At 33.8% G+C, this 26,094-nt stretch overlaps 3 protein-coding genes and 1 long non-coding RNA gene across 5 annotated transcripts; 2 read left to right on the forward strand and 2 right to left on the reverse strand.

The window, feature by feature from the left end:
- Nucleotides 1-378: 378 nt before the first annotated feature.
- Nucleotides 379-18,561, forward strand: LOC127070745 (uncharacterized). Its single transcript, XR_007784627.1, has 3 exons — nt 379-1,253; nt 5,684-5,824; nt 18,249-18,561. It is a non-coding gene; the product is annotated as an uncharacterized LOC127070745 (long non-coding RNA).
- LOC127070743 (p53 and DNA damage-regulated protein 1) lies at nt 8,245-8,925 on the reverse strand. Its single transcript, XM_051009131.1, has 2 exons — nt 8,537-8,925; nt 8,245-8,474 (listed from the first exon to the last, which is right to left on the reverse strand). The coding sequence occupies exons 1-2, from the start codon at nt 8,760-8,762 to the stop codon at nt 8,305-8,307; spliced, it is 396 nt and encodes a 131-aa protein (XP_050865088.1). The 5' UTR covers nt 8,763-8,925; the 3' UTR covers nt 8,245-8,304.
- Nucleotides 14,094-16,856, forward strand: LOC127070744 (uncharacterized). Its single transcript, XM_051009132.1, has 2 exons — nt 14,094-14,514; nt 15,196-16,856. Exons 1-2 carry the CDS (start codon nt 14,470-14,472, stop codon nt 15,457-15,459), a joined length of 309 nt encoding a protein of 102 aa, XP_050865089.1. The 5' UTR covers nt 14,094-14,469; the 3' UTR covers nt 15,460-16,856.
- On the reverse strand, nt 18,475-24,906 carry LOC127070734 (hairy/enhancer-of-split related with YRPW motif protein-like). Of its 2 annotated transcripts, XM_051009113.1 has the most exons (4): nt 24,562-24,906; nt 22,461-24,160; nt 21,927-22,141; nt 18,475-19,409 (listed from the first exon to the last, which is right to left on the reverse strand). In XM_051009113.1, the coding sequence occupies exons 2-4, from the start codon at nt 23,078-23,080 to the stop codon at nt 18,991-18,993; spliced, it is 1,254 nt and encodes a 417-aa protein (XP_050865070.1). In that variant the 5' UTR covers nt 23,081-24,160; nt 24,562-24,906; the 3' UTR covers nt 18,475-18,990. The 2 variants fall into 2 exon arrangements, with proteins under 2 accessions (XP_050865070.1, XP_050865069.1); XM_051009112.1 differs by having other exon boundaries at nt 22,461-24,906.
- Between the last annotated feature and the right edge of the window lie 1,188 nt (nt 24,907-26,094).

Raw genomic sequence — 26,094 nt, forward strand, 5'->3', positions numbered from 1 at the left:
TTTTACGAGCGGGCACCTGAATCGGTTACAAAATTTGATTTCGTTTTCTGTTTTTTTTTTTTTTTTTTTTTTTCTTTTACAATTACGAGTCAGTGAATAGAGGTATTTTTTTTCTATTCGTCTTGCAGTGTTAACGTTCGAGCAAGATCGTCTTCGTTTTTTTTTCTCTTTCCTTTTTTTCTTTCCCTTTTTTCTCGAACTCGATCACGTTCGTTGTTTTTTTTTTGTCTTAGTTTTTCTTGCAGGGGTTTTTATTCTTTCTTTTTTTTTTCTTTTAAGTGAGAACAGGTTACATTTATTGAACTCATATACGTAAACACGTAGTTACATCAGAGGGAAAGGGTACCCAATGATTCGTGGTTACCTGAGAAAGAACGTTTAGTGCGAACGGTCGTGATTGGATGATATCTTCTTCCTCGTCGGAAGCGTGACAAAATTTCAACGAGCAACGTTTTTTTAACGTACGAAAGTAGGACACGGTCGTGGGTCCGAAAAATCCGTACGGCCGTTCGCATAACGAAATTTCATTTCGTAGGAGTGTACGTATGTACGTAATCGATGTTAAGGTTAGAATTTCGTTGGATTTATATTTAGAAATTTGGATAGCGAATAATTCAGATTGAAATAACAACGACGTCGAGTATAATACGCGAAGTGCGCGTTAATGGATAACCTGTAACACACATGCATCTTTAAAAGAAATTGCCTTCTCAATCATTTGAACTTCTTTTCTTATTTTCCGCGTGAGTAGCTTCTCGTATATAACAATAGGAGGTTGTGTTATCGCGTAAGAAAGTAAAGTAACAAGTACTAAGGGTGGAATAGAGGGGTTGAAAGATGCATCGGAGCGTGACCGCGTATGTCGACCCCTCTTCCTCAAGAAAAAGGGGACATAGAACGAAATCTACGACGTCGTAAATCGTTATATCGATTGAGAGAAAATGATAAAAGTCTTTAAGAGTGCAAGATGGTTTAAACAAAAAAAAAAGAAAAAAAAAGAAACTCCGACTAAAAGAACTATTCGTTTATTTATTTATTTTTCTCTCGATAATAATGATATCGAAAGTAAAAAAGAAGAAGGAGAAGAAACATTATCGACAACAGCAGCAATAATGCAGCAACAACAAAGTAGTAGTAACAAGAGCAAAAGAAACTTAAAAACACTAGTAATAGTAGAATAGTTCCAACAAGAGTAAGAAGAAGAAGAGTAAAGAAGAACGTAAGAGTACGATATAACGACGTAAGAGTACTAAGTAAGTATTAAGTAGTAAGATAGTAGGATGTAATAACCATCGTAGCTTTTCTCGTAAGCCGAAAATTTCAAATGAGACACGCGCACCGTTTCCAAGAAACGTTGATGAGTCAGAGCCTGGGCTGTCGCGTGGGCGGCGAATGGGGTAGCCGGAACGCATCGAACAAGAGCCGACGTGACTCACCGATCTGATATGTTGGATATTCGCGCCTTAACCTGCCGCCACCGGCTACGACTAGACGACGACGACGACGACGACGACGACGACGACGACGACGACGACGTTCTTCGAGCCGTCCCTTTTCTCTTCACCTCTCTATCTCTTCTTCTCTCTTTCTCTCTTTCTCTTCTCTCCTTTTCTCTCCTCTCCTTTTCTTCTCTCCTTTTCTGTTCTTTTCCCTTCCTTTTTTCCCTCTCTCTCTTTCTCTCGTATGCCTACGGAACTCGCAGGTGGCACCTGTAGCCGAGTGCCCGACATATCCCTTTGCTCGAGAGCTCGACCATACTTCGGTTTACTATACAGCATCTTTCATCTGCTTTCTTTCTTTCTTTCTTTCTTTCTTTTTTTTTCTGTCTTTCTTTTCCTTTGTACGTGTGCGTGTGTTTCTTCCTCTGTTCTTTTTTTATATTTACAAAATGGAGGTTGCAAATATTAAATCGCGATATTCGATGTAATCTGATGGTCGGTCGGTTTTTTTCATCGATAGGAAGATAGAAAGAGAGGGGGAAAGAAATTCTTGTAGATATCTTTAAAAGATATGGCAAATTTTCTTTTATTTATTTATTTATTTTTTTTTTTTGACAATAAATAATATTCGTTCGATGATCTTCTTCTCTTTGCAGAGAGAAAGAGAGAGAGAAAGAATGGCAACTCTCTCTTTCTATCTTTCTTTTTCTGTTGGCTCTCTCTTTCTTTCTCTTTCTTTCTCGTTATATACGCACATGTACATATATATATATATATATATATATATATATATAGACGAATGAAGCGCAAAGAGCTGACATTCACCCGTTTACCAGCTTCGCATCCATGATGAAATTCGAATAGACAGACGAGTGGCAGTCGTCCTTGAGCCAACTTCTGCCTATATAGCCAAGGACCTAGCTTGATCGCCATATTTGAATGTGCTTAACGATTAGAAAAATTACGACGTTGCGGAATGTCATTGCCATTTCGAATCGCGAATTGAATCGCGGTGCCGTTTCATCTCAACGAGAATTACATAGCACTTACCCTTCTTCTTATTCTTATTCCTCTTCTTCTTTTTCTTATTTCACATTCTTATTCTTATTCCTCTTATTTTTCATCAGAGAGAGAGAGAGAGAGAGAGAGAGAGAGAGAGAGATTCTGATCTATGAAGGTGCTTTACGATCGTGTTGGAACGTAGATCGATAAATGGATAAAAAAAAAAGATCGATGGAATCTAATCGCTATTTCTACGTAATACATACATGTATCTCTCTATCTTTCCCTTTTTCCGTTTTCTCTATTATTTAAAATCGTATAAACAAGCTCGTTCAATTACGAAACTTGTAACAATCTTTTTAACGTTAGCTGAATTAACGAATTACTATATCTAACAAGAAGAAAAGAGCTTCCCTCCTCATTGACATACTTTTCTCTTCGGCAAACTATGTAACACGGACCTTGTCGAACGAGGTCGAAGGTCTCGAGATTAGGACAAATAACGCGCTTGAGAGATCGCTTCGATGATAGAAAAGTTTTCCTAGTTTGAGTTAACTTAAAGTGATTACATTTGTGTATTAGAGTTTTGAGTTTTAAGCTGAGAGGAAATATTTAATGATAATCTTCCTTATCTAATTCTATTCTAATGATAGTAAAAATATCCTGAACTATTAAGTACTTATTTATTACGATATAATATACTTTAATAGGTTATTAGACATATTTACAAATTAATACTATCTATCCATCTATCTATCTGTCTCTATTAAAAATTATTATACGTATATTTTATCTATCATCTTGAAAACATTTTTTATTTATTATTATTATTATTATTATTATTATTATTATTATTATTATTATTATTATTATTATTATTATTATTATTATTATTATTATATATATATATTTTTTAATAGATTTAGAAAGGAAAATCATTGATCTTGTTTTCCAACCGATAATACAGTTTTCTCAGTTATCTGTTGAACAACGATAAGTGTCTACTAGCATAGTTGGTTAGTCAACGATAAAATCATTCGTTTGTTTTTCGAACATTTATAAAACACATTCTTAAAAGACGACAATCATATTGAATAGCTCAACACAATTATATTCCTGTCGTATCTTATCGACGACGTTTCACAAAGATAAAACTAGCCTCTATTGCTACGTTACCATGTTTTACAATAGTTGTAATAACAATAATAATAATAAAAATAATAATAATAATAATAATAATAATAATAATAATAATAATAACAATAATAAAAATAATAATTATTATAATTATAATTATAATTATAATAATAATCGTTTCCTCTTTCTCTCTCAAATTTCGCAGTCGTCGACGAAGCAAGTTGAAACTAGTACGAATATTTCTCTGTGTTTCAAATTAATCAAACTTTCAGAGATTGTTTCTATTTAACATCTGTTCAGGTAACTTTACCTGTATGTTTAATATTATACGATATGCGTTGGTAAAACAATGTTGTATTGAGTTTTTTTTTTTTTTTTATAAACTACAAACATCAAACGTTAAATAATCGCGGCTTGTCGTCATTTCTTTGCATCGATATTACAATACTATTAAGAATCATTTCTTTATATATATATATATATATATAAAAGAAAAAAATAGAACATCTATCAACCGTTCTATACCATATCATATCTTAAAACTAATTACACGAATCAAAAACGAGAACTAAACGACTATTCGACTATCGATTGTAACGGTTTAACGGATAACTGTGCAAACTGTATTACCGATCGGAAAACCATCGATAATTCCATATACAAAAAGAAAGAGAGAAAAGAAATAAAAAATAATATTATAATCAATATCACTTTCGATTAGATCCATACTCTTCTCAATTTAATGAATTAACAATACAAGAAAATGTACAATTTTATTAAAAAACAAAAAAAGAAAAAAAGAAAAAGAAAAAAGAATTACAATTAATCAACATTACGCTTTTAATTAGATTTCTTTTTAATGCGAACGATCGAAGAGTTTGATAAAAAAAAAAAAAAAAAATAAAATAAAATAAAAAAGGAAAAGAAAGAACACGTAGAAGAAGAAGAAAAAGAAAAAGAAGAAAGAAGAAAGAAGAGGAAAGAAAAAAGAAAAAAGAAAAAAACGAAAAGAACAAAATAAACTTCCATACGTAAAGTGAATGAAACATGATCGAATGTAATACGTTCTCTACGTGGAAGAGAAGGGTCATTTCCCGAGATAAGAGAGACAAAGAAAGAAAGTTAAATGGGGTCCTATGTATATTGCCTGTGAAACGTGAAACGTGAAATATATAAGCGATATAAGGATTCGCGAATAATAAATGCAAAGAATGAAATCGAACCGTACCAAACGAACCAAACGAACCAAACGAACGAACTATGTAAGTTACTGTGCGTCTGGACTCTGCTCTCTCTCGCAGCTGCGAGACAAGAGCTCGTGGAAGTTGCACGAAATGAGTCAACGCTTCCTCCCTCTTCTCTCTCTCTCTTTCTCTCTTTTTCTTCTTTTTTTCTTTTTCTTTTTTTTTCCTTCTTTTTTTTTCCTCTCTCTTTTTTCATGGCGCGAAAACAGCACGTGCGTTACAGCTCGCTGCTTGCTGCGGCTCGTTAAAACGGTGGATAGACAATACGCGAGCCGTTGTTGATATCATGTGCGTGCGATTTCTTTATTAATGCACACGATTCTCATTGGTTCGTTTCTTTACACGTATGTGTATATATATATATATATATGCGTTTATATATGCGTGTATATATGTGTGTATAAATGCAACGAGAGAGAGAGAGAGAGAGAAGTGTAATTAAATGCAATCGCTACGTTCCTTTTTTGCTTTTCTTTTTTAATTTAATTTAATTTTTTTCGTGGTCTCCTTTTTCTTCTTTTTCTTTTTTTATCCTTCTTCTTATTCTCCTGATACTCTCTTCTTCATATTTTATTTTATATCGTATATTAGATTTTGTTTCGTATGCATGAAAGAACGTTGGATCTTTTCTCTCTCTCTCTCTCTCTCTCTCTCTCTCTCTCTCTCTCTCTCTCTCTCTCTCTCTTTTTTACTTTTTTATGTAAGATATACTTATATATTATATATATGATTTTATTAGGTGATATATAATTGATATATTTATATGATTTTTAATGATATATAATTATATGATATATATATATATATTATAAAATCGATTTATTTATTTATCTAACGATTTATTATTTTACTTTGTTACAGATATATAAACGAATGTATAAGTACGTGGAATAGATCGGATCGTTTATTTTCATCTATTTCATTTTTCTTCTCTGTTTTTTTCGTCCGGCTTTTTTTGAAGATAAAATCGTACAACAACAACGACGAGGATGATCGTCGGTAGTAAGTCATTACATTGTTACATATATATATTTCCATAGGATAATTCAAAACCTTTCGAAAAATGATAATATTTAAGTATAAGATAAACTATTATTTTGTTACTTATAATTATTCTTCCTTTTTTTCTTTTCTCTCTCTTTTTTTTTAAGATTTATTAACAATTGAAATAGATAATAACAACGTATGCATGTATTTATATATATATATACAAGGTGTTTAAAAATTATCGTGATGATGATCAGAAGGAAAAAAATTAATTGTTAACTCTTATCTACTGAATATTATTGATTTATCGAAATCAAATCAAATGGAAAGTATTATCGTAACGTAACTGTATACCATTAGTATAATATATAGAAAGAAAGTAGAATTAAGGAAATGAATTTTTCTTAATTTATGTATGCTTATGCGTACGTGAACGTGCGCCTTTGTTTTTCACCATATCATATATATATATATATACATATATTTCTTACGAGCGAAATAGATCGTAGTTTTTTTTTTCTTCCTAAATAGAATAAAAAGTAAACTATAAATCGTTTAGATGTGTATGTGAATCTACTTATAAAAAAGGAAAAGTTAAGAACAAACAAAGACGTGGTCGGTTAGAAGCCTGAGAATATACGATTCCTTAGAAAGAGTTTCTTTAAGAATGCATAGAGATCTAAAGGTCATTAAAATTCTTATTATTGCGAAACATTTTTTTTTCTTTATTTTCAAAAGTAATCATTTCTACATGCTTTAACTTTGTACATACGATATATATATATATATATATATATATATATATATATAATTTCTATAGTAATCGTCGATTATTATGATCGATCTTTTTGAAATTGTCGATCCACGTTCGATTGGTTTGTTTTTACATAAAGCGACGATATATTAAGTAGAAATTGATTTATATCGACTTTAATATATCGCTTTAAAATATTGTCGCAAATTTCTCATACAATTTAGTAACATTGTTTTTCTATGTGCACATATATATACATACATACATACAACATACATATATATATATATATATAAATACATATATACCAAGGCAAATAAATGTTATCCTGACGATACGCGTGCCAACCAAAACAAGATCTTCGTACGTAGTGGGCGTAGACGAGAGGCGCCTGCATGGAATTATAAATTTTAGCTGTCGCGTCGCTTAGTTCTGTTATTTTGACCCGTCGTCGCAGGTAAAAAAACGAAGATAAGGGAATAACTTGGTAGGTAGTCAGTCCCTTTATGTATATATATATATACATATATATATATAAAACTCTTTCTCTCTCTCTCTCTCTCTCTCTCTTTCTCTGTTTATTTTTTACTTTTTCTTTTCCTCTCATATACGTACATGTTCGTTTAGACCACCGGAGCCATTGTATGCAAAGAGCTTTCCGGCAATAATTTAATACTTTTAACGACAAAGAGAATTCTAGCATACCTTTTCTTTTTTTTTTCTTTTTTTTTCTTTTCTTTCTTTACTCTCGTCATTCCTTCTTCTAACCTTTTCATTCTCTTTCCACATCCTAACTAGCCTAGCCACGTTGGAAAGGAAGAAAAATGTCTAGGCCCTTTTAATGTTACTCCTTTCGAGTCCTCGAAAAACTTAACGAAGAAAAATATTTCTTTTATATTTTTGACAATCTTTTTGTATCCCTTGGAAGAGAGAGAGAGAGAGAGAGAGTGAGAGAGAGAAAGATAGAGGGGAGGAGAGGGGGTATTATACAACAAAGAAGAGATCTCAGTCGTCTAGAGTGTCGCTAATTACTCACGACGCTATCGAAAGATGAGTAAGATTTTTAATGAGTGCAGAAAAGTGTTTCACAGAACGCGGATTGCACTATGGCGTGAAGAGTATATCAAAACATAAACCGCGTGAGATAAGGCACGATCGGACGAGTAATAATGTGTATATCTCTCTTTTTTCTTCTTCTTTTTTTTTTTTTAAGTTCGACTCCTTCGTTATCTCTTTGGATAGGCCGAGATCAGTCGTGGAAACGGAAAATGAAACTGAAACTCGTGTTAAATGCGACTGGTTTATTAAATTCAATCTATTTCTATACGAAATATCAGAGTATCGTTATGTCAGTTTTTATTTTATTTAATAAAGTATTCGATAGGTACGGATTGATTGTTGTATATATATTTTTTTTAATATTTCGATAAAATAATTTATGTTTCATCTTAGTTGCTTCGATCGAGCAGAAATTCTTATCGATCGGTTTTTTTCAGTTATCGACTGTTGCGTTAATTATCGACTGTGCCTATTTCTTATCGACAGTTTTTCTTACCTACTATTTCTGTCGGTTATTCACTAGTTTGCGAGATTTAGTTCTAGAGGGCGTTAGTTGTTTATTGTCGATTTAGAATTTATTCAGGTCGGTAGAAAAGGTGTACATGATTAATAACACGGTATGTAAAAGACGATAATTTATAGTTAAATAAAACGTTACATATCTAATTAATACTAACAGTAACTAAGTATTTCCTCCTAAGACTTGGTTCATTGCAGACATCTCTTTATAGGACATAGGTTTTAACATTAATCCAGGTACAGGTGGATTCAATTCCAAATCTCTCAGTTCATTGACTTTGATCTTTAAATCACTTCTCAGTTTATTCACTTCTATGTCGCATTGTTTTTGATCTGTAATATCAAAATATTTTATAAATTATTCAATTGAACAACATCAAAAACAAAATCCATACCCTTTAAAAGCAATTCTTCTGCAGTTTTACTTGGCATTTTTAATAACATAGGACCTATAGCCATCCAAGTTTTTTCACAGTTTGCTTTTTGCAATGCTCTCATGCCAACCCTGTCATCGTTTCTTCGTTTATCAAGTGCAATTATTTCTTGTCTGTCAGTTAGAATCTCTCCAGCTTTTTCTTCAACTTGTTCCAAATGTTGTAATAATTCTTGTTGTTCCTTCATATTTAACAATTGTATTCACTGATTTAAAATAATAAAGTATTATTGATTTATTAGTACACTTTTGTTAACGATAAACGTAAAAACGAAAATCATCCGGAAACGTTCTTGTTTAGATAGGTTATAAAATTCTTCGATTAGAATTCGATAGAAAGAGAGACATAGAAAAAAAGGTAGAGAATATGATCAGCTGCACTTATATCACGATTGGTGCGCCACGTGGTGGACGTTGACAATAACTAGTATGCAATATTATCTATTGATATGTCATCGTTTTTGTTTTAGTCGCTCTACTTTACCGACCAAAGATTTGACAGAAAGACGATGCACTTTCGACGAATAAGTGCATCGTTGCAACAGACCTACGTGGATCATATTAATCGTATAACATACGTGTGAGAGGCATCGACCGATGCTCTTCCCACGTATTTGTCAATGAATGTAATTGATAACTGCAATTCGTTTATGATATTAATATAAATCATAAAAGATTTATATTATATATATATATATAAATATATATAATAACTAAATTTATATTTAAAAAAAGTATTTAACATTATTTTTTTCCAAGATATATTTCACGGGAGATTTATTATATTAATACGAATTAACGTTAAGCTTCTTCTATAATTGATAATATTAATTCAAAAGGCAATGGATATCGAAGTAACGATCTTAGTGGCTACGTGACCGTACCATCGTAACGGAGGTTTTACAAATATTTACGAGTTGCAGCTGGAGATAAATCAACGTAAACGTAGTCACGCAATTCGTGACGTTTCCGAGGACGTTTAGTCTTACGAAATTCTCGACGTAATACGTCATCGAATAATTAACGTTTTCGTCCCATTAACTTTTGACCTCTTTTCAAAGTCTAACATCAGAGAGATTATATTCTACAGTTAAGATTATATTTTTATATTTTATTTATCTTTGTAATTAATTAAAGAACTTTTTTATTTTGAGAAAAAGAGAAGAAGAGAAAGATTGAAGAAATATCGATTGAAGACGGTTCGTTGGATTCTTTCTTTTTTTCTTTTTTTAATATATATATATATATATTTTTTTTAGTGTGTTCTATTTTTTCTTTCGTTACAAAGATATTATTAATTAACTGAGAGAAACATCATTGAAACTTTCGGTACCCGTTTGAAGTTTAATCTCTAATGGAACGGCCGTCGCAATTAGACGGGACTTATATTTTTCTATCGTATTCTCTTTATCCTCTACCGTATACTCGTATGCAATGTTTGAACGTGCATTCTTAGGCACGTGACATGGCACGCGTCGGTCGTTACACTATAGCCAATGGCAATTGTTTCCCCTAAAAATTATTGGCTAGCACCGAGCAAGCCGCGAACGTTCTTACATACATGCATAAATGCACACATTCATATATACATACGTCTATCATTATTATTATCAACTTCGTTATTTTTAATTTTTACACTCTCCATTCTTCTCCCCACTCACTTCATTAATTTCTTTATTTATCGATTGATTTGATTTTATTTATTGTAAATAAGTTTACGATTTAATTTTGTTGTTTTTGTTATCCGTTTTATTTTCGTTCGCTTGTTTATTCGATATTTAATCGGGAAAAAAAAAAAGGAAAAAGAAAGAAAGAAAGAAAGAAGAAAGAAAGAAACAAGATACGTCGAGAATGTCTAAGATTAAATTCTAATCCAAATTAAAAATAATATCTCGAACGTTTGTTTAATCATAGTTAGGAACTTTCTCGCACACTTTCTAACGATCCTTCTCTTTTATATTCCGACACGTGTCTTGTGTATATTGGGGTTTAAATTAATCCGTTTATCATCGAAATTAAAAAGGAAGGGATATAAAGAATTTCAATGGTTCTTTGTAAAAGTGACGTCAATGATTTGATCGATCGATCAAAAAGAATACGAAATTCGCAATTCGTACGATCAGCTAAATGTTGCGAAATGGTGCAAATAAGTTTCTTCGTCTTGTGGGAGCAATGAACTACGCATTAATTCGAGACAGAGGCGGAAAGAAACAGAAAGAGAGGGAGAGGAAAAAAGAGAAAAATAAGGAAAGAAAAAAGAAGAAGAAGAAAAAAAACAAAGATGGAAAGAGAGAATTGACGTCAGCAAAATTATAGTATGTCAAGATATCTCAATATAAACTTGTTGGTATCACTGGTGAGACAAATAACTGGTCATTTGGTATCGTCAAATTTGACAATGTTATCATTGTCTATAGTTTTATCTTTTTAAAGCCTATTACCGACTAATCAATCAACGACACGATAGTTTGCATGAAAACTATCGAATGAAACCAAGTTTCATTTCTTTTGATTTTCTTTTCTTTTTTTTTTTTATTGGAAATTGATTATATTAGTCATTTTCTACGAATAACTCGAGATAATCGTTTTCAGTTTTTTCTCTTTTTTTTTCTTCTTTTTTCGTTGAAACATTGATATGATATTCGTATACGATAATACTCTTTTTCGGAAAGTATAATCGTAATTAAGTAAAAAAAAAGTATAAGTACGTGTTTAAAATAACAACGTAAGAATGAAAAAAAAGAGACAAGGAGATAAAAAGAAAAAGAAGAGGAAGAGGAGAGATTGCAAAAAAAAAGAAAAGAAAAGAAAAGAAAAGAAAACATAGAAGACGTTTTATCGATCGTCCGAATGAAAAAATTATCGAATACAAAGTTTCTTTCGTTTCTTTGAAAATTTCGATGTTAGATTTAATCATTTTCTTCGTCGAATTCGAAACAGTCTCGTCGTTTACATCGTTTAATGTGAAATTGATTTCTTAACATATGTACACGATTTCTTTCGACAATCTATACATATACATATATATATATTTTTTTAAATCGATCGAAAATCATTCAACTTCGATTTTAAATATCGATTAATTCCTATTCGAGACAGTTCAAATCAATAACCTTTCTCTTTTCAAAACAAAACAATAAGTCATTAAAACCTCCCTTTTCCTTTCAATTTTTCTCTTTACAATTGATCAAACAAAATTGAAAAACACAAAGTTTAGCCTCGCAAATCCCAACGAGACAATTGGGTACTAATTTTTAGGATCACTTATCGTTGAGTATTCGATCAATTCGATTATCAAAAATTCTGACGACATATATTGGCCAATCTTTGAAATAACTCGAACGAGTTCGGTATGACGTACATCGAACGTTGGTCGAAAAAAAAACATCGAAAAAATAATTAAAAAAGAAAAAATACGAGAGAGAGAGAGAGAGAGAGATAAAGAAGAAAAAAAAAATGTTGAGAAGAACAGAGAAGAGAAGAGATTGCAAACACAAAAGAGGCTTTAGCAAAGAACGAAAGAGGGCACTTGTGAATTCAATTCCATAGAAGGAGCTTTTATCTCTCTCTCTCTCTCTCTCTCTCTCATTTTTTCTTTCTTTTTTTTCTTTCTTAGTCTTCTTCATCCATACTCGAATGTTATGACAATTATGAGTTTTCCGTGAACGCATCGAGCCGGCACGTGGCCGACTAGCTCAACGTCGTACGTCGAGGGGCACGAATGGCGCGTGCCCTCGCGTGAGAACAACCTCGCTCACACGCGTCACACGTATACACATCACATACGTATTATTGAAAGTACTAGGCGAACGGGAACAGTGAACATTATCGTCCTTTCATCTTTCTTGCATTTGTAATTAACTTGGTAAAAAAGAAGAAAGAAAAGAAAAAAGAAGTGCGATTTTAGTTGTGTTCATTATCTCAAAAAAAAAATTTCATATTCAGTTGCATAGATGTGCGTGTAATAATTTGGATTTTGTTTAATACATCCGTTTCATTCAACACTCGATTTTTAATTTGTTATATCCATTAAAAATATACTTAATTACTTATACGATACGAATATATGATAATATATGTATGTAATTCGAGATAAGATTAAAAAATTAATGATTTAGGTATAATAATATTCTACAATTATCGAATCGATTAATAAAAATAATTATAGTAATAATAATAATAATAATAATGATAATGATAATGTCTCTCGAAATATGAATTTCTCGTTTCTAACGATTATTATATTCGAGAGAAGATACATACACGTGTTTGATGTACTTCTATCGAAAAGAAAAAAAGGCATCGAAATGGTACTCTTGAAAAAGTAGAGCAAACGATTTCTTTCTCTCTTTCTCTCTCTCTTTTCACTCTTCTTCTTTTTCTAACTCTCTTTCTCTCTCTCTCTAGAAATATCATAAAAGATTTGTGATACTCACTGACCGCAGAGACGTAAGATCGACGCGTGTCTACGTTCGTGATGCACGTGCACGAGAACTAGGAGAGCCTACTCTCGATCATCTAAAGATCGATCATTTAATTACGTTAAAGTGTTCGAAGATATTTCATTGACATTGTACCCACTCCTCCCATTTTCCACCCTCCTCGATCCACCCCCACGAGTCACGAATAACGCGAGAGATACTATTATAGTATTTCGAGAGATTTCGATAGATCTTTACGGAATAAAGATCTATTATCCATTGAGTAGTAAAAAAAAAGAAAAGAAAAGAGAAATGAAAGAAAGAAAAAAAGAAAGAAAAAGAAGAAGAAGAAAAAATATGTTATCTAATCGAAAATACAAATATCCTATGCACAAAGATGAGAAATCAATCGAGTGGAATCTACGATCAATTAACTTGTCGTATGTTGGTGATTTAGATACGTAGTAGTAGGTATACTCTATTGACGATGAATTCGTCATCAATCATCGAGCCATTAATTCAATTCGATTTTCTACTCTCTCTGTCTGTTTATCTATCTATCTATTTCTCTCTAGTCTTTCGATCCCAATGGACCGAATATTATTGGATCGATCGTTGCATTATTTTTTCATCCTTTTATCAATGAATATTTGAACATTCAAGTTACAATTCATATTCAAATGAATATGAACATATATATATATATATATATATATATATATATATATATATATGATGTAGATAATTTGTCTTTAATAAATAGAAGATATGTATATGTATATATATATATATATGTATATATGATGTAGATAATTTGTCTTTAATTAAAAAAAAAAAAAAAAGAGAGAAACATCTGATCACGAGTAGATCGAGTCAAAATCAGTGGATGTTACGAGAAAATATCTCAGACGATTCGTCGTGCGCGTGTCAGTGTCTGATGCCTCGTAAAATCTCTCTCGTAAAAGTGACAAAGGGTAAGAGTAAACAGGAGAGAGAAAATGAGAGAGAAATCAAGAGAGAGAGAGAAGAGAAAGAGGGAGCAAGCTTATAACGTGTGATAAGGTCGGGGCCGACCGAGGTAATAAATAGGAGAGGGTAGCACGTAGGAGCGGCATTTCGTCTCGCGACGGCGTACGGTTCGCATCGATCGTACCTTTCGTTGAGAATACCAGAGATTCGTGACAGATTCGAGTTGCGCATTCTCATTCTTTCTCTTTTCTTAAAGGGAAAAGCAAATCAAACAAGAAGAATATTAAGAAGAAGATAGAAAAGAAGAAGTGTAAGAAAAAGTGGAGAAAAGGGATCATAATCGTCGATAATTGACTAATTCTATTTTGGTGACGTCAAAGAAAATCGTTCGGAGAGACATCATTCAAAGAAAGGATATCCTATAAAAGAAGAAGAAGAAGAGGAGGAGGAGGAGGAGGAGGAGGAGGAGGAGGAAGATAAAAGATAGAAGAATCTTAGAGTGATCATGTTGAAGAAATTATTGAGCAAGTCCGGACGTAGGATTTTACGGGTAAGAAGAAATTCATATTTCATTATTATCGTTATAAATAAAATTGAAAACAATTGCTTTATACACGTTTAGTCAAAGAGAAAAAAAAATGGAAGGGGAAAAAAAAGATAGTATATGGGACGTCATAGTATGTGTATGTGTGTGTGTACGTATGCATATGTTGAGTTCGGTGCTCGACGACCTAATTTTGCAGCGTGACATCGTCGAGTGACCCGGGCATTGGCTTGCTCCTAGTTTTTGACCGTTCGATTCCGATTCGAGTTGTATTTTGTTTATCCGTTTAATACAATTTTTAAGACAATTCTATTATAGAGAAAAAGTATGCTCGTGACAGAGAAAGAAAGAGAGAAAGAGAGAGAGAGAGAGAGAGAGAGAGAAAGAGAAACTTAATTATTTATCCGTAATGAAGATTCGAAACGTGTTGTTGTAACGTTATACATCAGAAGATAAGAATACTATCATGTAACGTAATCTATTAGCTCGCGCGTTTTACGTCAGAGTTGCGTGTGTGTTCGTGCATGAGAGAAAGAGAGAGAGAGAGAGAGAGAGAGAGAGAAGGAGAAGGAGAAGGAGAAGGAAGGGGTAAAAAGGGTGGGTGGATAGGTGGGTGGGTGGGGGAATGAGGGGAGAATTACTTGATATTTTCAAAAGAGAAAAACACATCGTTGCTTTTCATCGTAGGCGATCAAGAAGCTGTCTACGAGGAGTCGGAAGTTTAAAAGGTCGCAGCAGTCTAATGGTGGTTGGCAATCGACCCTCGGACCGGATCTAGATGCCGTGTCCCTTTCGTTGTCCCTACCGTCCCTGGACGCGAAAAGTATCGACACCTACATGACCTACGTCATTGAGAACATCGACGATTGTGATTCTAGATGTTGTCATTGTTGTGACGAATATGAAGAGAATCAAAGGAATGAGAACATTGAAAATGAAATGACGATCTAACGTTTGCTTCGATAAAGAATTCGTTGATAATATTTATTTCTTTCTCTGTCTCTTTTTCTCTTTATCTATCTATCTGTATATCTATCTATCTATCTCTCTCTGTCTTTCTATCTTTCTCTCTCTTTTTGTCCATTTGTCTATCTTTCTCTCTCTCTTTTATATTTATTATTTATTCCACGTTCCTAATTACTAGCAATAAATAGATTATCGAGGATGAGAGAGGAAGAGAGAGAGAGAAAGAGAAGAAAGTTTGAAAGAAAACGAAGAATGAAAGACCAAAGAAAAAGATTTTATAATCGAGCGTATTGCTCGGTCTTCCGAAAGAATATTTAAGAAAGAAATCTCAGTAAATTTATCGGATTTATTATTCTGATCTCGTTTAGCCTAATTCCATATCTCGTCCATATATGTATGTATGTATGTATGTATTGAAACTTCTTTCAATTCTGTACATACATACATACACACACATATATATATATATGTCTGTATATATGTATGTACGTATATATGTAATTCCTAGCACAAATTTGTTAGAATAACTTGTATAATTTTTTCGTTTCTTTCCCTCTTTCTTTCTTTTTTTTTTCATTTTATCATTTGTTCTCTGTTTTTATTTATTAATAATATTTTTTTTCCTTACAACTTCTTGAAAGAAAAACGATTTCTATCGTACTGCTATTATTCAAAGGTATTCACATCGTGCAGCAATACCTAATATAGTACAAACGCATATCGGATATGCCTATGTGCAAGAAACTAGAATAGAATAGAATAGAATAGAATAGTAATGCAGTAACGTAGTTTATAAGTTGACCGATTCGATTCACATCCAAGGTAATATATATCATAGAATTTCTTATTGCGATAAATATGTTCGTCGATAAATGTTGATATAGTCAATGGATTAGAACGAGTTGATTATAATTAAAAAAAAAAAAGGTGTACTATAAAATGTGTGTTAACTTTGTGTTTCTCTAAAATTTAAAAAACGTGTCTCTTGTCGTCCATCCAAAATTTACATAAAAAGAATATATTTATTCTTCCTACAATTACACTTGTAAATAAAAAGAAAAGAAAAGAAAAAGAGGAGAAGAAAAAAAAAGAAAAAAAGAAGTAAAAGAGAAAAAAAAATCGGACGATTATAAAAATGTCTCTTAGATAAACAAATTTCTATGTCGAGTATTAAAAGATATAATACATGTGCGTGCGCACACACATATATCTATATATATATATGTGTGTACATATATATACTTATATATATGTATGCATTTGGAATGGTTGTATATTTTGAGTGTGTGAACGATACGAATGAATAGACGTCGATAAGGCTGTGACTTTGTAAAGGATACGAACGTCATCAATAAAATGGTCGCATTGGAGTCAGAATTCTATATAGTTGTAAGTCGTATACCTCACTCCTATCTATATTATGTATTTCCCTTTCTCTACTATTTGTCTAACGTCTATCTTCAAATATTCATGAAGTTTCGTAGCCTTACGTTAGTAACTAAAGAATAACTAAACATCTTAGTTTTGTTCGTAAAACTTACGAACAATGGTGATTTTATGTATACATCTTTTCTTTCCATCATTTTTCTTTTTACTTTTTATTTTTTTTCTCCCATTAGAAAATTTCTATCTTCGAATTAATTCCTCGAAAATCGTTAGATATCGTTAGTTATTCGGAAGGACAAAATGATTTTCTTATCGTGAGACCATTTCACATGAGTCAGCTTATTGAATTATATCTTTCTTCACGATTTTCTTTTTTATCTTTCTTTTCTTTTTAGGATTATTAAACATCGATCCGCGAGAATAATTGTTTAAAATGACTTTTTCATCGTGACCTTTTTTTTTTTTTACACGAGTCAGCGTGTTAAATTATTTCTTTCTTTGGAATTACTTTTGCTAAAGCTATTACACATCGATCCAGGAGGAAATTTGTTGGAAACGTTGTTTATCATGATTTTTTTTTTTATTCTTTATTTCTTATCCACGATTCAAAGTATTAAATATTTCTAAGAGATCTTTTTCGACGACGTTTTACAAAAGAGGAGAGAGAAAGAGAAAAATAGAAAGAGAAAGAGAGAGAGAGAGAGAGAAAAATCATGCCAATGGGTTCAACACGTGCACACTTTAGCAATTACTCCTAGTGGTTGCATGCAATCCTTTGAGGATAGAAATCTGTGGGAGGGTAACGAGCCTTCTTAAATTCGCAGAAAAAAAGAGAGAGAGAGAAATAGAGAAAGAGAGAGCTTAACATGAACAATAGGCACGTGTCCATGTCCGATATTATTCCTGATTCTCGAAAATTGCTTTCACGCGAGAAGAATCACCAGGGGTGCAATCGGTGGTAGCAATTATATTTTCCTTTTTGCGAATCTCTACAATCTTTTGCGTGCGAAGGTGAAACTAACGAGACGCAAAACTGGTTCAGGCATAATGCCTGAGGGAGGGTGTCAAGAGTTTTTCTGTTCTTGAACGCATACATACATAGTAGATGTGTATACGTATTGTATGAATTTATATTTTTCTTTTTCTTTTTACTTTTGTTTTTTTCTTTTTTTGGTTGGCAAGCTGCGAATACGAACGTTTGCATAAGAAAAGAGATTATACTGTCTGTAACGTTGGCATCAACAGAACAAATAAATTTGCGTTTAATTTGTACGTTTAAGTTAAGGTAAATAAGAAGCGAAGGGAAAAGACTGAGTTGATCTTTTTCTTTTTGCATTTGTTTTCTTTATTAAAAATTCTTATTGCAAAAATATCTTTGTTGTTTTTAGCATGTATACAAATCTGCAAGCTGTACAATGGCACGTCGTTAGTAAATGTTTCAATATATGTTTCTTTGGAATACAATCTTCAAAAGATAAAAAGAAAACCCACTCTTCGTAGAAGTATATATGTATATATATATATATATATATATATATATATCGATATATTTATATATACACACAAGTAGATATATATATATATCGATAATTAGGCTTAATAACATCCAATAATTGCAAATATGAAGAAAAAACCCTATTGATAAAACTATGTACACTATACAAGATTTTAATTCTGTCAAATAAATATTATTATTGTTATTATTATTATTATTATTTCTTAGGTACTCGTATATAATATAATATATTATATATACCTATATGATGACTATTATCGTATCACTAGTCGGACGTATCTAATCCTAATAGTTTTGGTCATATCAAATTCCTGAGATACGTTTCGAGAGATCGTTTTATACAAAATATATCACCTATCTATGACTTATGTACAATAATCTAAAAAAGATATTAAATTTCATTGGCTCTTTTTTAAATCGTCAGGATCGACAATTTTGATTACAATCGATTAGAGAAATAATCGATCGAAAGAGAAAGATAGAAATTGATTTAAATAAAAAAACTGATTTATAATAAAAAAAAAAGAAGAAAGAGAAAAGAAAAAGAAGAAACAAAAAAGGAAATTTTATAAATTAATATCGGAAGATATACTTTCTCCTAAATAATCGTATCCTCAATAAGCAAGTTCTGCTCCCCAAGGTCTGTAAGGTTTGCCTTGTTGTTGTGCATATTGTGTTGGATATTGGCTCCAACCTAAAGCACCACCACCAAGAAGAGGAGGCATAGTACCAGCTCCTGGTGGCATACCAGTAGATACCGTGCTAGGAGGTTCATAACTGCTGGCTGTTGAAGTAGATGTAAGTGTTGTTGCTGAAGGTACACCTGGGCCAGGAACACCGGCTGAAGGTGGTGGTCCTGTTGTATGTTCCCTATGGAAACTTTGTAAATGAGAGAGAAGACGTAACCTTAATGGATCTCTCTCATCCAAACCTTCCATAGTGATTAAGTAACGACCAACTTCAGCAGCACATTCACCCCAACCAACTGCATGATAATCCATAGCTAACTTAGTACTGTCGTAACCATCAGGTCCTGGAAAATAAAAATGAAGATGATCAAATATTTATAATATACTATCGAAACGGAAAGAAAAATTCCGCGAAGGTTTTATTATTATCATAAACTAAGAAGAGTAGAGGTTTTTGTATCACGACGACACAATGCCTTCTCGTTGAAGAGTATATATTCAGAGAGAGAGAAAGAGAGAGAGAGAGAAAGTTGAAATGGACTAAAAGCCTTGGCTTTGCCAACCGGAGGGGTATTGTATCGTTGAGGTAGGGGGCAATGGGACAGGTAGCGTGGGAATCGTTTAGACCCCCATAGACCGGAGCCACATGCAAAGCTTATACACCAATTGGAAATAGCCTGTCCCACGACATTATAAGTTCTAGGTCCATTAGAAGTTAGACAATTTCTTATTACTAAATCTATGGATGCATACACACATATATGTAATATATAAATATATAATATTTATGCGCGTATATGTATTCCTTCTATATGTCATATATTTTTCCCTTATTTTATAATCATCCAATTTTTAATATTTAATTGAAAAACATCGTTGTCGTCGTTTCTAATCGCCAATTTTTTAACGAATCACTCGTTTTTCGTCGTTGATATTTTCAATATTGTACAGAAATATATAGAAAGATCTACGATTGTGTGAGTTAGTATACTACTACTTGGTAGCTGGTTTCCCACAGAGTTCGACATCTGCCCCGGTCGCTGGCAACTCAGCGCCTTCTTCATGAGGGGTGCTAGTGCGAGGCCACCCTACACACATACACGAACACATTCTCCTTCTCTTACTTTTTCTCTCTCTCTCTCTCTCTTTCTCTCTCTTCTTTCTTTCTCTCTTTCTCTCGTATCGCCACCAATCGTGGGAACGCCATCGAGGAAGAGTCGTTGACTTCCTGTGCTTCCCACAGGATCTTCGAGTTGGATCCAGCACCTGCTGCTTCAGGGATTCACAGGAGGATTTAGGATTCATATATCGGTTAGCAAAATCGCAAAACGTGCTCGAGCTTCAAGTATTCTACTAATCGTTCGATAAATCGATATAACGTAAGAACATAATAAAATGCTCGTTAATCTTTTTTCCATTTTTTGTTTTCTCTCTCTCTCTCTGTCTATTCTTTTTTTTTCTTTTTTCTTCTTCAATGACGAGATCGGTTTTTCAATAAATTCTGCCGTAACGAGAGTCATCTTCTTTTTTTTTTATTCTTTTCATTTTTTTTTTATTTTTATTTCTTCTCCGTGCTCTTCTTCCTTTCTTTCTTTCTTTCTATTTTTTTTTTTTTATATTTATTTATTTCCTCTTCCTTTTTCTTTTTTTCCTTCCTTTTTTATTTTCACTTTAAAATAGCCATTTTCACGGTCGAACGATTCCTTCGCGAAATTTTTCACGTCGTCGTTTTATCGACGTTACTATAAATATATTGCTCGTTGAATCCGCAGGATGTGTTAGAGCCCTTCTCTACCTTTCTTTATTGAATTGCACTTTCATAGAAGCATTTTTTATAACTCGTATACCATAACGCGCTTAACAAATTATTCTGCAGACGTATCACAACAAACAGTTAATTAATAAGTAACACCAAGTCGCGATACGATACCCTTTATTTTTATTGAATGCATTTTAACGAGGAAAATCTATAGGAACGACAGATGGTGATTCGGTTATGGAGTTACCGTTCTCGACGCACGGTCAACAGGTGTCTTCCGGTCTAAAAGAATCGGCAAATGACGGCTGTAAAAAGTAAGCGAGAGAGAAAGAGAAAGAGAGAGACAGAGACACAGAGAGAAAAAGACAAATACAGAGAAGGAAGTGATTGGATACGGGAGAAAATACGATTTACTTCGGTGCAGGTTGAGTTGCATCGGCCTTGACTCGGAAAGTAGCTTTAAATTGTTTCTGATCGATGTTGTCCAATCAACCGCGTATACGTGAAAGGATGCGCTTGGTTAGCGATTAGATAAGCAGGAAAATAAGAATCTAGATCGAAATTATATCTATCGAGGAAAATATCGATTTATTTTTCTTAACTATATAGAGATTTCTACGTTTACGAGATCATCTGACATCATCATCATCATCATCATATATCATTATCATCATCATCATGTTTGTAGCTTTGTCCTTTGCAAACTTTATTTTCTTCTTTTTTTTTCTTTTTTCTTTTCCGTCTCGTATAGGCAATACCGGGAAAGAACATGGGTGCAATCTCGAAGGGTTGAGAGACACCCAAAGGGGTGTGAGTAGGAAACTCGAGAGGAAAGAGAGGCAAGAGAGGAAGAGAACTTGCTTTACTTCAGATAATGCTCCGTTATTTGAAGTAACGGTTGGGTATATTATTTTTCGATTTTCAACGCATTTTCTTAGCTTTAGATTCACCGTTAGACTTACCGTTTATGTTAGATATACCTGTTTAAGCGTTATTAATGACGAGTATTTTTGTAATCAATAGGGCGATTTTATATTTGTTAGGATCAGTTAAAAAAGATTGGATGTTATATATGTGTGTGTGTGTATATATATAAACTTACCTTTATTTCTAAGCGTACGTAAATGTTCGACCGTCAGCTGAAGTATTTCAGCCTTCTCCAATTTTGCACTATGAGGGTCTCTGGCCGCTGCAGGCACCAATCTTCTCAGTTCTCCAAGGGATGCGTTTATTCTGTCACGACGTTTCTTTTCGATCATCCCCCTTCTACGTTTACGCGATGCATGCTGACAAGAATCACCTCCGGGTGAGTTGCATCTGTAACGAGAAAGGCAAAAGAAAAATGTAGACTGGTGGTGGTATCTTTTGACGTCTCGCTCAGAATGAAATACAACTTTATAGTTCATCGATTTATCCATAAAGTTTCTCATAAATTTTATAATTTATTTGTGTATATATATATATATACATGTGTGTGTACGTACGTATGTATATATGTATATAGAAAATAACGATCGAATATGCACTCGTTTATGCTCTTTATAGCATATCGATCGAACATTAATTTTCTCATGTCAAGGATAATCCTATTATACTATTCGATAAAATTGAAATTAGATATTATTTATATACGTACGGTTCCTTGCCACTTTCTTCGGAAAAAACATCATCGCAGTCAGAGTCGCTCATAGCTCTTTTGAGATTCCTTGATTGATGATGAGCTTGATTTTGCTGCTGTTGTTGTTGCTGTTGTTGTTGTTGTTGTTGTTGTTGTTGTTGCTGTTGTTGGTTAGCATCTTGAGATCTCATTTCGTCCATTTTAAGATCGGAATATTCGTGATTGGTTCTAATGTCGGTCATATCAGGTCTCATCCCAGACATATCCTGATGCCTAACATCGGGATGTCTTATTTCTTGATGTCTAACTATATCCGATCTATGCATATCCTGATGTCTTTGTGCTTCTTGATGTCTCTGCATCTCTTGATGTCTAAGGTCAGGTCTCTGCATTTCGTGAGTTCTGATATCGTTTATGTTGGATGGTGGTGGATGACGAAGATCAGGAGGTGGTGGACGCATATCGTGATGATGACGCATGTCAGGATGTTGCGGTTGATAAGGAGGATGATGCGGTGGAGGTGGATAACCCCAATGATGACCGGATGGTAAATGCGTTGGTGCTACGGCACCAGAAGTAATGTCCGAGGACAACAAAGTACTGTTCTCGTCCGAACGTGCTACGACCACTCGCCACATTTTCTCACGAGATTTTTTTACTAACTGTTTGACGGTCGTTTCAAAGAGAGGAAGAAGAAGAAAAAAAAAAGAAGAAGAAGAAGAAACGTTGTTGGAAGTTTTATAGTTATAGGCAGTGTACGTAAAATCGTATAACGATTAAGTATGATCCAGGATGATCGATCGATATATACTTTAAAAATTGCTAGATGTTATCTGATGCATAATATCGATCCCATAACGATGCTTCTGTTATACGAACGAAGTATCATATCAGTCGCATTGCGGTACCAAGCAAGCGAATGTGCCGATCGTTAAATAACCTTGAATAACAATCGTGGGTCCAATGAATCAGACGTAGACATTAAAACGATTTAGTTCTTTGGGAGTTCTGCTTCGTAGAACACTCTACCTTGATTCACATCGATGGACGTACATCGCGGATTAATCATTAACGTCACTTTTTTTTCTTCCTTGTTACAAAATGGAGAACGATCGAGATTGAAAAAAGAAAATACAAAAATCAAAAAAAGAAAAAAACAAGAAAAAGGAAAGAAAAAAGGAAAGGAAAGAAAAGAACGAAATGGGAATAATGAGAAGACAAAAAAAAGAAGAAAAAGAACAACTGTGGATTGCACTTGTCGATCACACGATTCACACGTGGCACAGCTTCCTGAGGTCGCGTGTCAGGATTTGGATATGTTGAGTTTGCTATCGCGAGGACTTCTTCGCGGATGCACTTATCCCCGTTGTCGCGTAGAATATAGAAGGTGGGTGTGCACACACTATCGCCGTAGTTACTTTTGCTGCTGCTATTGCTAGCTAGTGCTATGGTTGATGCTGCTGCTGTTGCTGCTGCTGTTAGTGCTGCTGCTGCTGCTGCTGCTGCTACTACTGCTAGCTCCCGCACGCGTGTGCATCGGTCGCGTGGCGGCGGACGTATGTCGTGTGCGGGAGGACCCAGGGACGGCACACGAGCCGCGTGCCCTGTTTCAGACCCAGTGGTGGGGGAATTCTCATATATTTTAGGAGTGGGGGGGACTATGGGTTCTTCTCTTTTCCTCCTGTACGATTCTCCAAGGTGAAAGCTACGCTGGAACCCTATGGATCAAAGGCGAGAGTTAGAAGGGAAGAAAAGAGAGAAAGAAAGAGAGAGACAGAGAGAAAAAAGAGAAAGAGAGAAAGAGAGAGAGAGAGAGAGAGAGGGAGGGAGGGACTTTTACACGAACATGAGGGGAACGAGCTGAGAGATCAGGAGGGGCGATTTTCGTGGGAACGCCTGTGGCGCTTCCTCTACTCGCGGTGTCCCTAGTTTTCTCCCCTCTTCTCCCCCTTCCTTCTCCTCCTTCTCATCCTCCTCTTTTCTTTTCTCATTCAGGAATCGTCTTTTCGTACCTCTCTGTCTCTCTTTCGATTTTCTTTTATCGGATTAGATCGTTGTCTTCGTCATTCGTTCTCATTTGTAACAAATCTGCCCAACTTTTATCCCATAAGAATCTTACCTTTAGAATCTCTCATCTAAATTTTTAACGATAATTAACTCAACACGACCGATTTAACTTTCATTTTTCGATATATTATATGTTGATATCGTTGAATTCGATATATTATTTATACACGTATGTATGCTGAAAGAAATTGAAAGGGAAATTAGTTAATCGAAATAACGTGGAAATATCGATAGCGATAAGTCGAGAATCTCCGTCGTTTATCCCTCGTCGATCCCTTAAATTGATACGTGCGCCACCATGAAATCACTTGGACGCCACCCTCGATCCGTCTCTCCCACACTCCAACCACCTTCTCATCCCCCTTTCACCCCCACTTCAAAGCTTTCTCCACCCTTCTCTTTTTCAAGTTATACGCGTGCATACACGCGTCGAAAGCTAGACCGGTTAGGGTCTTGGCTTGACGTGTACACATACGCACACGATCTATCGTAAACTAGTGGACATCGTAACGCGTTTCAGGATGGCGAGGGGTAAGGGAGGGATTTAGAACATAGAGGTGATCGTGGATCACGAGGGGAGGGTGCGATCACGATAAAGTTCACACAGGAATCGTAGGCAGCACGCGCTCGCACGATTATTGCTACTACCGTGTGCCTGGGAACCAAGCTGACTAATCGTATTGTTAACTTTTCAGTAACGATCGAATCACCGTGATAAACGTTTCGACGATTGGCATTCGTCATTACGATTTACATTCGATAACTTATAAAGTAAAATAAATTCATTTCATCATCGCTGGTTCTTTATTTCAAGGATTTGTTTTAAGCGGTATGATAATCCATCGTAAGAATTTTATTGAATAGTAATTGAAATTCGTCGATTATGTTAATAATGGATTATCGATGGAGTAACCAATGTTGAATTTGAATAAGATGAAGAAGTTGAAGAGAAAAAAAGAGAAATGAAAAGCAAAGAAAAGAAAAGAAAAGTGCACCACGCGTAGGCACGCGACCATTTTCTTGTAATTTCTTTTTCTTCTCTTTTTTTTTTTGAGCCTCGTGATCGACCATTATTCGTCGCTCCGTGTGGTCCTAAATTCTGTTTACCTTTTCGAGTACTTACTTATTCTATTTCTTCTTCTTCTTCTTCTTCTCTTTCTTCTTTCTTTTCTTTTTTCTTCTTCCGTATTATTCGTATTATGTAGCATCCCTTTGCTCCCCTTTTAACTAGTTTACCCTCTTACTATTAAAGGGACCAAGTTCCCACGGGTGATATTATTGTCATCAATGATCCCAATGTCCGTGTTGAGAGTTAATATAAATTCGTCTAAAAATTATTTTTCAAAATGTATATATAGTTGAAGGAAAGAAAAGGAAAAAAAAAGGAATCAATTTTTTGCACGAGTTACTTTTATACTTTTAATAGATTTCTTCCAGAGAGAGAGAGAGAGAGAGAGAGAGAGAGAGAGAGAGAGAAAGAAGAAGGAGAAGAAGGAATGAAAAAAAAATTTTTTTTTTTATAAAGAAAAATATAATCAATAAAAAAAGTAATACGTAACGTGGTCTGAGTCACGCGTGCATTAAA

Source organism: Vespula vulgaris, chromosome 19 (genome assembly GCF_905475345.1).
Source record: "Vespula vulgaris chromosome 19, iyVesVulg1.1, whole genome shotgun sequence".
Lineage (NCBI taxonomy): Eukaryota > Metazoa > Arthropoda > Insecta > Hymenoptera > Vespidae > Vespula > Vespula vulgaris.

Excerpts from the sequence above, each read along its gene's own strand:
- LOC127070743 (XM_051009131.1), bottom strand. The coding sequence starts at position 8,762 with ATGAAGGAACAACAAGAATTATTACAACATTTGGAACAAGTTGAAGAA. Across the intron at positions 8,475-8,536 it reads AGAAGAATTGCTTTTAAAGG|ATCAAAAACAATGCGACATA; the intron begins GTATGGATTTTG and ends TTGATATTACAG.
- LOC127070744 (XM_051009132.1), top strand. The coding sequence starts at position 14,470 with ATGTTGAAGAAATTATTGAGCAAGTCCGGACGTAGGATTTTACGG. Across the intron at positions 14,515-15,195 it reads CCGGACGTAGGATTTTACGG|GCGATCAAGAAGCTGTCTAC; the intron begins GTAAGAAGAAAT and ends TTTTCATCGTAG.
- LOC127070734 (XM_051009113.1), bottom strand. The coding sequence starts at position 23,080 with ATGTGGCGAGTGGTCGTAGCACGTTCGGACGAGAACAGTACTTTGTTG. Across the intron at positions 22,142-22,460 it reads GAAGAAAGTGGCAAGGAACC|ATGCAACTCACCCGGAGGTG; the intron begins GTACGTATATAA and ends TTCTCGTTACAG. Across the intron at positions 19,410-21,926 it reads ACGTACGCTTAGAAATAAAG|GACCTGATGGTTACGACAGT; the intron begins GTAAGTTTATAT and ends TTTATTTTCCAG.